This window comes from Populus alba, chromosome 18 (genome assembly GCF_005239225.2).
Source record: "Populus alba chromosome 18, ASM523922v2, whole genome shotgun sequence".
Taxonomy (NCBI): Eukaryota; Viridiplantae; Streptophyta; class Magnoliopsida; order Malpighiales; family Salicaceae; genus Populus; species Populus alba.
Window position 1 is genome coordinate 4,495,310 of NC_133301.1, and position 14,679 is coordinate 4,509,988.

At 31.5% G+C, this 14,679-nt stretch overlaps 1 protein-coding gene across 2 annotated transcripts; it reads right to left on the reverse strand.

Moving 5' to 3' along the window:
• Nucleotides 1-9,257: 9,257 nt before the first annotated feature.
• LOC118053673 (uncharacterized) lies at nucleotides 9,258-14,317 on the reverse strand. 2 transcript variants are annotated; one of them, XM_035064993.2, is made up of 11 exons: nucleotides 14,175-14,317; nucleotides 13,806-13,939; nucleotides 13,407-13,564; nucleotides 13,246-13,310; nucleotides 11,722-11,762; nucleotides 11,471-11,556; nucleotides 11,273-11,386; nucleotides 10,444-10,521; nucleotides 10,243-10,308; nucleotides 9,733-9,804; nucleotides 9,258-9,650 (listed from the first exon to the last, which is right to left on the reverse strand). In XM_035064993.2, exons 2-11 carry the CDS (start codon nucleotides 13,840-13,842, stop codon nucleotides 9,543-9,545), a joined length of 825 nt encoding a protein of 274 aa, XP_034920884.1. In that variant the 5' UTR covers nucleotides 13,843-13,939; nucleotides 14,175-14,317; the 3' UTR covers nucleotides 9,258-9,542. The 2 variants fall into 2 exon arrangements, with proteins under 2 accessions (XP_034920884.1, XP_034920883.1); XM_035064992.2 differs by having other exon boundaries at nucleotides 13,806-13,947; nucleotides 14,175-14,286.
• Between the last annotated feature and the right edge of the window lie 362 nt (nucleotides 14,318-14,679).

The window sequence follows — 14,679 nt, forward strand, 5'->3', positions numbered from 1 at the left end:
TCAGGAGGCTATCTCTGCTTAACAACATGGAAGAACTGTTGCGAAAAAAACCTTACTTCTTTACCTTCACGTACTCAGTTACTTGCTCAAAATAATCCATCACTTTCTTTCTTTTGGTCAAGCTAGAATTTAACAAATGAAACACCTACTGTCCCCCGTGGCACCGTCATGGATCTGTTGTTTTGAGACACAGCCGGTTTTTTTATATGATATAATTTCTTTACACCAGCAGAAGCCGGCTATTAGAACATGATTCCGAGTATAATTATTTTTCAAAATATTTTTTATATTAAAAAATTACAAACTTCTAATATCGTTTCTTAAATGGCTATCAAAATCACTTAAATAAATAACATGTTAAAAATCCATAAATATTGGTGTTCTAGAGAAAACAAATAGAGATATTGTGAGAGAGTTTTCTTTTCCTTTTCGACAAAAAAAATATTTATGAGTATTTTTACATACTAACTATTTATATCTTTGTATTAATAGAGAGTCATAAGCCTTACTCCATCCTCCTTACAAGATACATCTCTCACTTATATATATCAAGCATTCTAAGCCATAATCTCATTTTTATAATGAGGTATATCTATAGTTTTGAAACCCGACCCGATCATCAACCCGGTCAAGTGATTGGATTACAGGTCAGATGGGTTGACCCGGGTCAACCCAAAAAAAAAAAAACAAAAAATACCTATAAATATTTTATATTAAACAAAATTTTATTTTAAATAATATTTATTATTAAATAATCATAAATCTTCAACTCACCACGATTATTCAAAAGCAGATTTGACCTTTTTATATATTTCACACCCTCCAACACCTGGAGCATTAAGCATTTAACTTCACTCTGACTAAATGGTTGTCGCATTGACTTCATGAGTCCTATGAGGTCATGCTCCATGTACTTCATCACCATAAAGATGCTATCAAGGCTACTCCCTACCACAACTTCTTTAACATCAACAACTGAAGAATGATGAAAAGAAAAAAGAATGTTTATTTCCCTAAGAGAAGTCAGTGGAAAACCTTCACGTTCTTTCTCCATCTTTACCTTCTTCAATGCTACAATTTCCCCAGTCTTCTTTTCTCTGGCTCTATATACAACACCATAAGTGCCCTCATCTATTTTATTTAGTCTCTCAAACTCATCAACACTTCTACACCCCTGAAGCATGTTTACACTTCTTTGAGGCGGACCTGCAGGTTCTGGTGTTTCGCAAGAATCATCTTCATCCTCAGGATCTGTATCAGAATCACAGATCAAGAGTCAAGTCGTTTTCTGGTCCTCTGTTTTTGTTTCGTTAATTCAAATTGATTTCATCTTTCGTTAATTAGGTTTTTATTTGTCCCCGATTCTGCTTCGTTCTTCTTCAGCGATGTCGTTTAATGTCTGTTGATAAAAAAAAAGATCGGGTCTCACCCGGGTTTGACCGGGTGGACCGGGTCCCGTGTTGACCATCCGGGTCGACTGGGTTTCACCGGGCCAACTCCCAAGCGGGTTTTTACCTCCACCCGGACCGGTTCCAGGCCCGAGTCAGCTGGGTCCCGGGTCGACCCACCGGGCTGGTCCGGGTTTTAAAATTGTGTGCATATCTTTTGTTCTCCTCTTCATATAAGAAATGGAAGGTATGATCAAATGAAAGGGCATAGGCGAGGAATGTTATATTAACTTGAAATTTGATATTTGTTTTTTGAAACTATAATTTTAGATGTAAACCCCAATGCAATTTCAATTAGAATTTTAATATATATATTTTTTAACATAGAGTCTAGAGGATGAGCAATTTCATGTCACATCATCATTATCAATATTATTGCTTATATCCAACATGTGATGTATGAGTATTTCTTGTTCAATGCAGAGAACTGGAACATGAAGATTCATGGTACCATTACCACACACACCGACAGATTCATTCTTTTCATTTCACATGAAAAAATGATGGTAATATTTTGTTTTATCAAAGAAATATGCAAAAGATAAAGGTCTTTCAAGTTAAAAAGACAAGGTCATATAGAGTGATTTCAGACCTCTGCATGTCTTGAAGGATATCTAGAACGCTTATATCCAACATGTGATGTATGAGCATTTCTTATGGCAATTATAGTCAAGTGCGGAGAACTAGAACATGAAGATTCATGGTACCATTACCACATATCAATGGATCCATGCTGTTCATTTCACATGAAAAAATGATGGTAAGATTTTGTTTTTATCATGAAGCCCATGTTTCAAAATAAATAACGTATAAAGATGAAATTGAAAAAAAAAATAAGTGAAAAAAAAAATTATATCAACCCGTGTTAGCTTTTCAGATATATAAACCAAGTCACTAAACCATAAATACCCTATTTGAAAAAACCACAAAACCTAATTCCCAACAAATTAAAAGTTCGAGGATGAAATAAAAAAAAATCAATTATACAGAAGGATCCAAAATAAAAATAGTAATTAAAAGAATGAGGACCGAATTTAAATAAAAGATAAATAAGAGTACAACATAGAATTTTGAATTGAAGGAGGGAATTGAAAAGAAAAATAATATTCACAAAGGGATCCAAAATAATAAAAAAAAAAAATCAAAAGAATGAGGGCTAGATTTGAAAAAAAAATAACAAATCACAATTATAGATTCACTAATGAAATTGAAAACAAATCAATTTTATTTTTTAAAAGCCAAGAATAAATTTAGAAATAAAAAAATTAGGATGAAAGTTGAAATATCAATAAATAAAAGGACGACTATGAAATTTTGATTGACTAACGTGGATTTCTATAGGGAGAGAGAAAAGAGAAAAAAAAAAAAGAAAAAGGTCATTGATGACACATCTCACATAAACAACAATACAAGTCGCCCTAGTGGAAGAAGACGTCTTCATCATTGTGAAAGTTGTTGTTTGGACCATAGAAGATGTCACATGCGCCGCTAAAAGACCGTGGATGCTTCTCACCCGTTGGCACTTGTGTTGCACATGCCAAACAACTTTGGTTTTTAAATTATATTTTATATTTATTAAAATATCAAATTGTCTTTAAGTCAACTTTATTATAACTAAAAAATCAAGATGAAAAACACAAAAAATACCCTGGATCCCAATTAAATATGTTTTTACTTTTAAATGCAATTTAATCATTACACTATACTTTATAAATGTGAAAAGACCGAGTTTTACCCAATCAATATGATAATAACTAATATATTTTGTGAAAATATTGTATTACTTTTAATAGCCAGTTCATCGATTTTGGAAGGATAAAAAGGTCATTACATTGTTCCAATAAACAATGAACCGCTCATATTAAATAATAATTTCCCCTCCATAATTAGCTTGTGTTAATATTTTATCTAATCTCTTTTATTTTACATTACTATAAGGATGTGAAATTAGTGAAATGATTTTCAATTTATATAATTTATTAGTCAACCTACTTTGACAATCAAGCCAAGTTATAAATTATCATGTATCGGTGAATATTCAAGATGTATCCTTCAAGACATATAAAGGTCTGAAATCCCTCTATATGGCCATGTCTTCCTAACTTGAAAGACATTTATCTTTTGCATATTTCTTTGATTTTTTTTAGGCCTCATACCATAAATCAAGCAATTTGGTTTGTAGAAAAAAATCATCGGTTAAGATTACATAAAATTAAATTTTAACATTTAAAATAAAATATCACAATTTGAATTTAATCTTAACTAATGGCATTATGATTCTCCCATACTCTCTTGGCAATGTCAATGTTAGCCTCATCTATATAAATTTTTTTCTCACACATCAATTTCATAAAATAATTAGTTATTAAAATTAAAAAAACTAACCAAATTAAATATTAAAAAAATATTTATGTATATACTAAACTTGAAATTTTTGAACCAAGCATCAATCATAGGCTTCTATTTAGGATTTTTGAAAACCAGACTCCACAAAAACAAAGGCGCTTCTATCGCCGATGTTAACGTGCGAGCAACCTTTGTAAACTTGAAATTCCATTTGTTCATTGAAATTAATTATTAAAAACTTATCAATTGTTGTTTATTTTTTTATTGTGCTTCAAAAGAAAACAAATTTACATGTTGTGGTTCAGCTTCCACTTAGTAATATATTTCCTAGTGTATATATCCTACTCAGAAAGGACACCCTTTTTATAAGTCGCTCTTACACTCGACAAACTTGCATCGAGAAAGGGTACCTATTTTTGAAGTGCCTAGTCATAATCGACACTTAACGGCTCATGGTCATCAAACGTGCTACCAAAAGAACCAGCAATGCTTCTGTTTGTATTACTCTTTAATGATCTTCTCTTTACCATCTAGACAAATTTGATATTAAAAAAAGTAATAACATTATCACTATATCCTATTTTTTCAAAAAAAAAAAAAAAAACAAACAAAGAAAGAAATGACAACACCTCATATGGGAGACTATTTAAAAATTTATTACTTGCAAATACGCATCAATAAATAAAGCCAGAAACCAGTTAATTTTATTAATGACTAATATTTAATTTATTTATTTTGTGTTATTTTGACATCATTTTGAGAATGTATTGGCTAAATAAATATCATGCAAGTATGGACTGTTTTACAAAGATGATGACCCTTAAGACGTAAAAAGAAGAAGAAGTAGTAGAATTTAAGGGTGAGAGGTGAGTTGTTCTAAATTGTGTTATTTCAGCAATAATATCAAGGAAAATGTTAAGGAAATGATGTGATGCCTACTTGGCTTATGTTATTGACACTGGAAAAAAAAATTATGGAGTTATCGAAAATACCAGTATCTTTTCAAATGAACTACTAAGACTACCTTCGAAGAGAAAAGTAGAATTTCCTATAGATGTATTGCCAAGGATAATACCCATTTCTTAGACTTCCTATAGAATAGCTCCAATGGATTTGAAAGAGTTAAAGATTCAATTGCAAGAATTAATTGATAAAGGGTTTATACGGCCTAGTATTTCTCATTGAGGAGCTCTAATCTTATTTTAAAGAAGAAAGATGAGACCTTGCAACTTTGGATAGACTATAGATAACTAAATCAAGTGATGGTAAAGAATAGGTATTCTTTTCCATGGATAGATGATGTATTCGATTAGATGAAAAAGGAAATAATATTTTCAAATATTGATTTGAGGATGGGATATTATCAATTGAGAATAAAGGATGATGATGTTTTTAAAGACTACTTTTAGAACATAATATGAACACTTCGAGTTTTTAGTAATGTCTTTTGGTCTAACTAATGGCCCAATGATGTTTATGGATTTAATGAATTGAGTTTTTCAACCATACCTGAACAAAGTTTGTGGTGGTCTTTATCAATGACATCTTAGTATATTCTAGAGATCAAAAAGAGTATGAGCAACACCTCATGATACTAAGGAATTTTGATTAGTTGTATGCAAAATTGAGTAAATGTGAATTTTGGTTGGATAAAATAATATTTTAGGATATTTGATATCCAATAAAGGAATAAGTATGGATCCTAAAAAAGAGGAGGTTATGTTGAATTGGGAACAATCTACCAATATGATGGAAATTCATAGTTTTCTTGGGCTAGCTAGATACTATCAAAAATTCATTGAGGGGTTTTTATTAATAGCTACATTAATGTCCTCATTGACCTAAAATGAGTGAAATTTGTATAGGATGAAGAATGTGAAGCAAAAAAATATGGATCATAGCAAGAAAACTCTGTGAAGTAAAAGAGTTCCTCCAGTAAAAGTATTGTGAAGAAATTCACAAATAAAAAAAGAGACTTCGGAGAAGGAGTTGGAAATGATGAATAAGCACTAAAGCTTGTTTTCAAATGTAGGTATGAAAATAAATTTTAGGGATAAAATTTATATAAAGAGGATAGAATGTAAATTATCGGCCAGAAAAATTTCAAACTTTCATGTTTAAAATATAAAAATATTTTAAATAAAACAATAATGCAATATAAGAAGGATATAAGATGAATGAAAATAGGCAATTTAAAAGTTTACTCGGTGTGTTCATCTAAACGGATTAATCGAGAGCCTGTATATGAAAAATTAAAAACCATGATTCAAATCTTTGAAATTATAACGGAATTTTTTCTTATACATATAGGTTGGAATAAAGTTACCATTAAATTAAAAAAAAAAAAAAAAAAAAATAGGGGGGGGGGATCCATGGATCACCGAGTGAAATACCGAAAGAACACATAAATAAAGAATGAGGGTATTTTTGGAAATGGAGCAAAAATCTCTTATTGCTCTCCTTGAAAACAATCGGCCAGCGTACAGGGAAGAAAGAAGGAAGTTTTGAGTTCTTCTCCTCTTTCTATCTTCCTTTTCATTTGAATGACGAGCCCAGACAGTCAGCGATTGGGTTTCATTCCTTGTTTTCTAATAAAATCAAGCGTGTGAGATAGCTTTTAGGAGTTGAAAAGTGAAGAAGTAGGTGAGAGAAGTAAGAGAAAGTGAAGGAGGAAAGAGAATCGAAAGAGAAACTTGCTAGGAAAGTGCTACTTGTTTTATGATAAGGAAAGATGAAAGAGATGTGGAGAAGAGAAGAAGGCTCAGGAACGTCCCTGAGTTATGGAGCATGCCACATATTCAAGCAGCCAACAACTCGCTTTTACGCCAAACAGCCATGAGAAAGTGACAAAATGGAAAAAAAAAAAAATTGAAAAAAACAATAGTATGGTTTGAAAACATGATTGTATATGTGTTTTTAAAAAAATTAATTTTTTTTATATATTTTAAATTGTTTTGATTTATTATTTTAAAAATAATTTTTAAAAAATAAAAAATAAAAAAAATATTATTTTAATATAAAAAATATTTTAAAAAATAACCACAATTATATTCTAAATAAATGTCAACAAAACGAGGGCAACACCTGTAAAGCCATTTCAGAGAGCAGACCAAAAAAAGCCTCAACCAAAGGAGGCGAATCGAATAAATAAAGCAAGATTTGCGCGAAAAGGTCTAAAGGAATGAGGCCACACTGCTCTGAAAGAGAAATAACAAAACAATGATTTTACATCTGCTCCTACTTCTCTTTTTCTTTGAATATTTTTTTAAATGTCAATCAGTTTTAATTTAATTTAATATTAATATTTATCAAAAAATTATTTCAATCATGATTTATATTATTTTTTTAATATATGCTCTCAAGTAAAAGTCAACCCACACTACTTAATACTTAATTTTTATCGAACAAATAAAAATAATAAAATTAAACCTTATGACCACGAAATTATGATATTTTATAAAAAAATCATCCCAATATAAAAGTTTAAACATTTAAATTAGATTCAGAATAAAATATCTTGATATGATTTATGTCATCCCATTTTAATTTAATTTAATATTAATATTTATAAAAGAATTATCTAAAAATTTTAAAATATAATTTATATTATTTTCTAAAATATTCTCTCGAGTGAAAATCAACTCGCACTATTTGATGTTTATTTTTTATCAAATAAATAAATATTATAAGATTAGAATTCATAACTGTAGGGTTATCAAAACTTTGATATCTTATTAAATATATAATTAATATCATTTATATAATTTTAAGATAATATCAATTTCAAATCTAAATATTCTCACTAGGAAAATTGGCATTTACTTCCACCAACGACGGAAGAATTGCATAATATACTCTTTTACCTGCACATATTCCAAAAAAAAAGATGAAGCAGCATAAATATACCATTTCCAAGCAGGATTTCTATCTATTTTTCTCTAAGAAAAGATCGAGAAGTCGGTGAATCAATTCCTGAATCAAACAGGCAAATCTACGAAGAGAATCAAATCAGAAAATGACTGAATTCAAAACACACCCAAAAAATAGAATTTTACATTTTAATATCAAGACAACTAGCTAATCAAGGGGTAAACATAATCAACACCCCCCTCTCTTTCAGTTGCATCACCATGCTCCTCCTCTTTAGTAAAAGACTAGTTAGATCTATACCGCGAGTCAACTTTTTATTTTAATAAAAAGTATTACAAAAATTTAAAATTCAAGAATGTTAGCACCGGTTACAACGCCATAACCAATAATAATTTATAATAATATTTAATTTATTTGTTCAAATTCTTATATTTTTTTAATCTTTTAAAAAAATGATGGTTTTCTTCAATAGTAATACTAGTATTTTTAAAATTTAATAATAATAATAATAATAATAATAATTATTATTATTATTATTTTCAGCCATAATTTAGATGTCATGCATATAAAAAAAACAATGTGTTTACAAGTATTTGACATGGTAAAGGATGTGAAAGAAAAGACAAATAATAATATGAAAGCTAGAATGGATATATCTTTCTTTTATCACCGTAAGAATATGAAGTTGATTTATGATAAGTTACAGGTCATAAAACTCAAAACCAGTTTTATCTTATACAAAAATACACAGTTACTTGTCTACAAATGATTTTAAAGTCTATTTTTTCTTGATGGACTATAATACTCATGAAACTAAAGCTGTTTAAAGCAAAAATGAACACAATTGTAATAACCTAATAAAAAAAACTCAAGGTCCATTGTCTGTCCCTTTTGTTCCAAAACAGTAACCAAAAGCTACTTAAAATACTTACAAAATTAAGAGTTGTTTAAGGTTAAAATGACACAATTGTGATAAACGAATAAAAAAACTGGAGGTAGAGAACTATGCAAGTATTGATGTATTATTGGGGTTAGAAATTTATCATGCTAACTTAAATTAACTAGGATTAATTTTTTTTTTTTTTTATCTAATTTCATCTTTCTATATTTAATGGATTGAGAATTGAGTTATATTATATGTCCTCTTTTAGAAGAAAAAAATTTCAGATTATAATGATTAATTTTTTAAAATTTGATCTATATATTGTCATTGTTTTTGTATCGTTTAATTAAAATAAAACCAATTTATTTTATGCATTTACTACACCTAAACATCATTTTAATACACACACAACATAGTGCAAGTCAAACCTAGTCTAGATTATTAATCGAAAGACGAAAGAAACAAGATTACTTCATTGGAGACATAATGCAATCCATTGTCAAAAACAAAGCATAAACTTGGCAATTTACAGTATCATCACCGTAGATCGTGCTTGATTTATAATCTAAGATTTTAGCATCAGCCATGGAGTAGCAAAGGGTCTGAAGTATCTAAACCAGGAGAGGACATTTGGCTTCAAAAAACTCTCACAGCAAAGCAAAGGTATCAAAACTGGCAGTGAATTCGAATTAATTTCATTTGGAAAGAGATTCGACAGCCAAAAAAGTAATATTTGTATTTCATGCATTCTCTTGTCGATTTAGATTAAAACTGTTGCATAATATACACAGGAGACAATGATTGGTTAAAAACCAAGTCGTGGATGGTTGGGAATTTCAACATAGCACTCTTAAAAGAAGCTGAAATGCAGAGGCTTTATAGAGATGGTGATCACAAAGCATCCCAAAGTCCAGTGTGGTGTATACAAGCCTGTAGTTGATTCGTTTGGTAAATATGCTTCATTAGTTCTCACTTATATTTGTGAACATGAAACCTTAGGTTCTGCTGCAACCGAGTTTGAACCTGCTGACCTTCATTCTTCCGTCCAAAGCAAGCGCCAACACATCATATTCCTCCACATACCAGAGTTCAGAAACAACTGCCTGAATGATGTTCATGAGAGAATGCCATCATATGTCCGAGGAAAGACGAGGGGAAAGAAAAGGCTTACGTATGCCAACATACCTCAAATCCACGGATTTTATCGTTTAGTCTGGCAACAAGCTCATGGAATAATCGGAGTTCGTCTGAAGGCTCCTGGGTGGGACAATAATCAACAAAAGAAAGTAAGAAAGGGTATAAGCAAGCAACTGATCGTCTATATGATGAGATGATTGGTTAAATGGGAACATTAGAAAACATATCTTCTCTAGACATATGCACAAAAGAGGGAGGGCATACTTGAGCCTCCAAGTCATGACCACAAACGAAACAGAAGGACCGGAATCTTGAAAGAAAGCATTTCATGTAAATTGTTGAAATAGAGGATCGCCAACAAAAAAAGAACTTTATTATAATGTCCATAGTGGCATGACAAACATTTCATTCCATAGGCTTCTTAAAGGGCAGAAAAGGAGAACAAGACGTATGATTTTCAGGTTGATTATGGTTCCATTATTTGAAATTAGTGACCACGGGCAGAAGCTGAAGTAAGCAATTGAACAAGACAAAATCATCAGATAATTAATATAATACCATGGGAGGAGATTTGGGATGACCCAAAAGCCTTGCAAATGATGTGTGTAGAATAGCATCATCATACTGCACAACAAATGACTGCGAATTAGTATTAAAAGTCAAGCACATGGCCAAGACTGCCATGTGTACCACCACCAGACAATATGAATAAGAAATCCAATAGTCCAAAAGTTTATTAGAAATTCACATGGTTCTTACGAGTTGCTTCTTTGGGGCATGTGGAAGTGCAGTTTTCAGTTTAGCCCGAATGGTTAAGGGATCTGTTCCAGAGATCACCTACAAAAAGTAACAAAGCAGTGCTGTGAATTATTATACTTTCCTACTTCCGAATTCTTCAGAATGATTTTTCATGTTTCTTTATAAAGATGAAATTTAAGAAACGCTTCAAACAAATAATGGGGCTTAAAATACAGTGATTCACCTATCTGATTGATCTACCAAAAAAAGACACCAACTAATACAACAGCAATAATAAGCACAAACCATCAACTCACAAAGGCTTGAACTTGAACTGCAGAAAAGGCTCTGTGAAGGACGAAAAAGAGTGAAGGCCACCAGGTTATCCAGACCAGAGAACAAAAGACTTTTAAATCATTTTTCTAACTCTAAAGCAGGAAAGGAAAAAAGAAAGGAATTGTACTAGCAATAATGAAAAAAAAAATATCTACAGTTCCTTTCATTTTGAAGGTTTTTTTATTAGAAATATCTGCTTTTTAGGTTCAGAAACATCAAAAGCCAACCCTCAGCACTTTGTATGTTGGGCAGGATCCACCATTTTGAATGTGATGACAACTTCCATGCCAACATAGAATCTTTTCAGCACTGTTTAAGAACAGAAAAGGGGCCATTCCAAGAGGCTTGGATATCAATCACCATTGTAATGAGAAGCATAGGAACAAGCTACTTCTTTGGTGGCCGAAAGTAAGGTCAGAATGACAAAATTTGAAAAATAAATATACACATTGATTAAGGCCCAAAATGCTCCAATTCATCTAGGAGGAGAAACAAGAAAGTCACTGAAAGCAACCTGCCAGCATCCCAGAAGCACGCCAGTTGAAGTCAAAACCACTCTATCCAAGACAATTTTTAAGGGGCAGAGGGTGTCTGCAACAGCTTTGACAGCATTTACTTCAGCTTCGATCTGACAAAACAAAAGAGGATTCAAGACATAAGTATTGTGGAAGGAAGTGAAAAGACACATAGAATAGTTCTAGAGATGATTTACCTCATCTTCAGTGGCAGGAACAGGTTCAATATGATGTGAGGCATGAAACATGCTAGAATGGTATACGCTAGAGTTCTGAAACCAAACTGCTAACCAAAGCACATGTGAGGATTTACCGAGATAACAATTCAACTAGAAGATAACAATACAAAAATATGGAAATGCCAAATGAGGCTGTTTTCATGCGAATGTAAATACCGATACAATTGATGACATTAACATATGAATTGGCAGGCCAAATAATTTCATACCTTTATCAAAGTATGAACTAAATGTACTCTTTACATTGTCCCTGTACCAAGCAGAGCATAAATATATGATTTAGGCATTGATCAAAGTAGGAAAAATGGAAATGTACACAAATGCAGAAGGTAAGACAGAAAATGTACCAAGAATCACAAATTTGTAAAATATGAACATTATATCAATGTAAAAATCAATTTTGTAAGAAATATTGAGCATGCATTCAAAAAAAGAAATCAAAATGGCACGTGTTAGTCTAATGAAAAGATATTATTAAAAGATTACAATAAACAGCACCCCCACCCCACTAAAAGAAAATAGAAAAACCAAAAAAAAAAACAATGGTTTCTCTTGCAAACCATGTTGTTCAGTTTGTTCAATCAGACTTCGTTTTGGATATTTTCATTGTAACATGTTCCATTATGTAGTTTTACACTGATCAGTTATTAAATGGACCTACAAAGACTAGGTTTATATCCCAGCAGCAGCCATTGTTATGCCAACACCAATAAAAGCAATTCATTACCAGATGTGAATGTCGAAGGGAAATGATGAATAAACTCTCTAGAAATTTTGCTGAACCCAACAAAAATGTTCAGCCACATGTCATACTTTAAGAAGAATTAGGACTGGGCAACTAATTAGTTTTAGCCACGGTCAGGAAACACAATTTAACTAGCTTAGACACTAGCTTTAGCTGATATGGTAAGCTTATCAAATCACTTTTTTTCTTAAGGTTGTAAAGGCCGACTTGCTCATAGATGCAGGGCCTTACAGGACAATAAATGGATTGTAGGTTTTCGAAACAACAAGAAGCAATTGCCTTGTCGCAAACAAATATGTATTGCCCAAAATCCATTAATGGAGCGCACATGTAATGCCATCTCCATGTGGCGTCTCTTTTTTTTTTTTTTCCTCTTAGTTAAATAGCTTTAAGAACATAGCCTTGGTGGTCAAGATCCTGCATTTCCTAAAATTGTATGTTTTATTAGCAAAAAATCCAGAGACAAGTGCGCACTTCATCTGAAATGAAAAGACAATCTCCACCACAAGGTGCATTTCTTCCCTTAGAGGAAATCTAATTCAGGGAGTATTAAGCAAGCTAATCACGAGGGATAAGAACATGATATCTAATCAGATTCTTAGCACAGAAAACATCAAGTGGATTGTATGCTTTCATCTGGCTTAGAGAAGAAAAACTCAGATGAAATTGAATAAACTCATCTTGTTATATTATATTTTACATAGTTGATACGTAAGGGCAAGTTTTGTTAAAAGGACTCTGAAAACAGTGTCAAGAGTCTAAGATTACAACACAGGAGCAAATGTTTCATTTAGGTCCAAAAGGGATATATTTTGCTAACATATGAGATTCCCACTCATGTTTTATTTACTGGTGGCTAAAACATATTCGTTTTGCTGCCAATTTTATGGCCTAAGGTTTACAATATGTCTAAAATAACAATCTGCTGATCTTAGGAATAACAATAAATCAAAACAAAAAGGCATGAGAAACAAAAGTAAATGCTCACGAGATGGGCACTGAGTATTCTGGGCTAAGATACAAAACATTAGCCCGGACAGGAGGGTTTGCAGCCTGTACACAGAAGGAAGCCATTATTAACTTTTCAAAATGATGGATATAGGAACTCAAACTTTGAACTAGTTATGACTCAATTCACCCACAAGTTACCTTGAGCACAGGTGTTACAGATCCATCCTTAAGGATGAAAATATCCGAGAGCAACAGTGATTGAGAAGTTTCGCCATGTTTGAGGAAAGCTGCTCCACTCTCATCCAAATCCCTTTCCATTTTATCATACAACCTTGACCGCTGCTCCGAATATTTATCTAATGCATGTATTTTTGAAAGTTAATGTCAGCCTTTTATTCTATAGCATACATCAATGAGTTTTTTCCCCTGTCTAGACAATCACAACACAAAGAGAGAGAGAAAAGAAAGAAGAAGAAGACATAAACTTTGCAAAACTGAGAAGTCAGTCTTCATAAAAGAAACGATGATATGCATTAATTGTGTTCGACTATTTCTCACCTACCAAAAAGACCAAATTGAAGTAAGAGAGAATGTCACCTGAAGACGAAGAAGAAGAGGAATTTTGGAGAGCCATATGGAAGAAAAAGATGTAGAAGAAGATGCAAATACACCAAATTAAAATCACAGTTTTGGAATGGCTCCACCAATTCCCAACACCAACTGCAAATGCCCTTGCCATCTCCAACAAAAAAAAGCTAATGAGTTCATAATATTAATATCCCCATCTGCAACTCACATACTCTTACTCTGATGTCAAAATCAAATCCCCTTCCTTTTTCTTATCACAATTTACAGTAACCGAACTCAACAATAGTTAAAAAACAATTGAGATTTCCATTAGAGACCGAGACATCAAAAACCCACCACTTAAAAACTTCAAACATGAAGCACAATCGTAAGCCTTACCTTGTACAACCCAGCCAGACAACAACAACCTCCAATTTTATTGGATGAAGTGCTTGTGAATTCAACTTTTAGTTTGATCTCTTATAATTCTGTCCTGGATGTATTATTTATTGCGTTTAATTACAATTTCCCCCGTAGGTTTCAATGTGGTCCTCAAAGTTATTCTTGTAGTAACAATTCAAATTAGGTTGGGCTCACAAGAACGAGCGTTGTTTTTGTATGATAATTTTTTTTTCAGTGAAGTAATTCCTGTTTTAGATTGTAATGATTATTAATTTTTTTAAAAAATTTTATTTAAAAATATATTAAAATAATAAAATTTTATTTTTTTATTTTTAAAAATTTATTTTTATCATTAGCATCTCAAAACAATGAAAAATTAAAAAAATTTAATTTTTAAAAAAACTTTTAAAATATAAAAATAAACAAATTATTATTATTATTATTATTATTATTAAAGCTATTTGTATTGTGTAACTCAAAACTTGACAAGCCTCCATGTAAA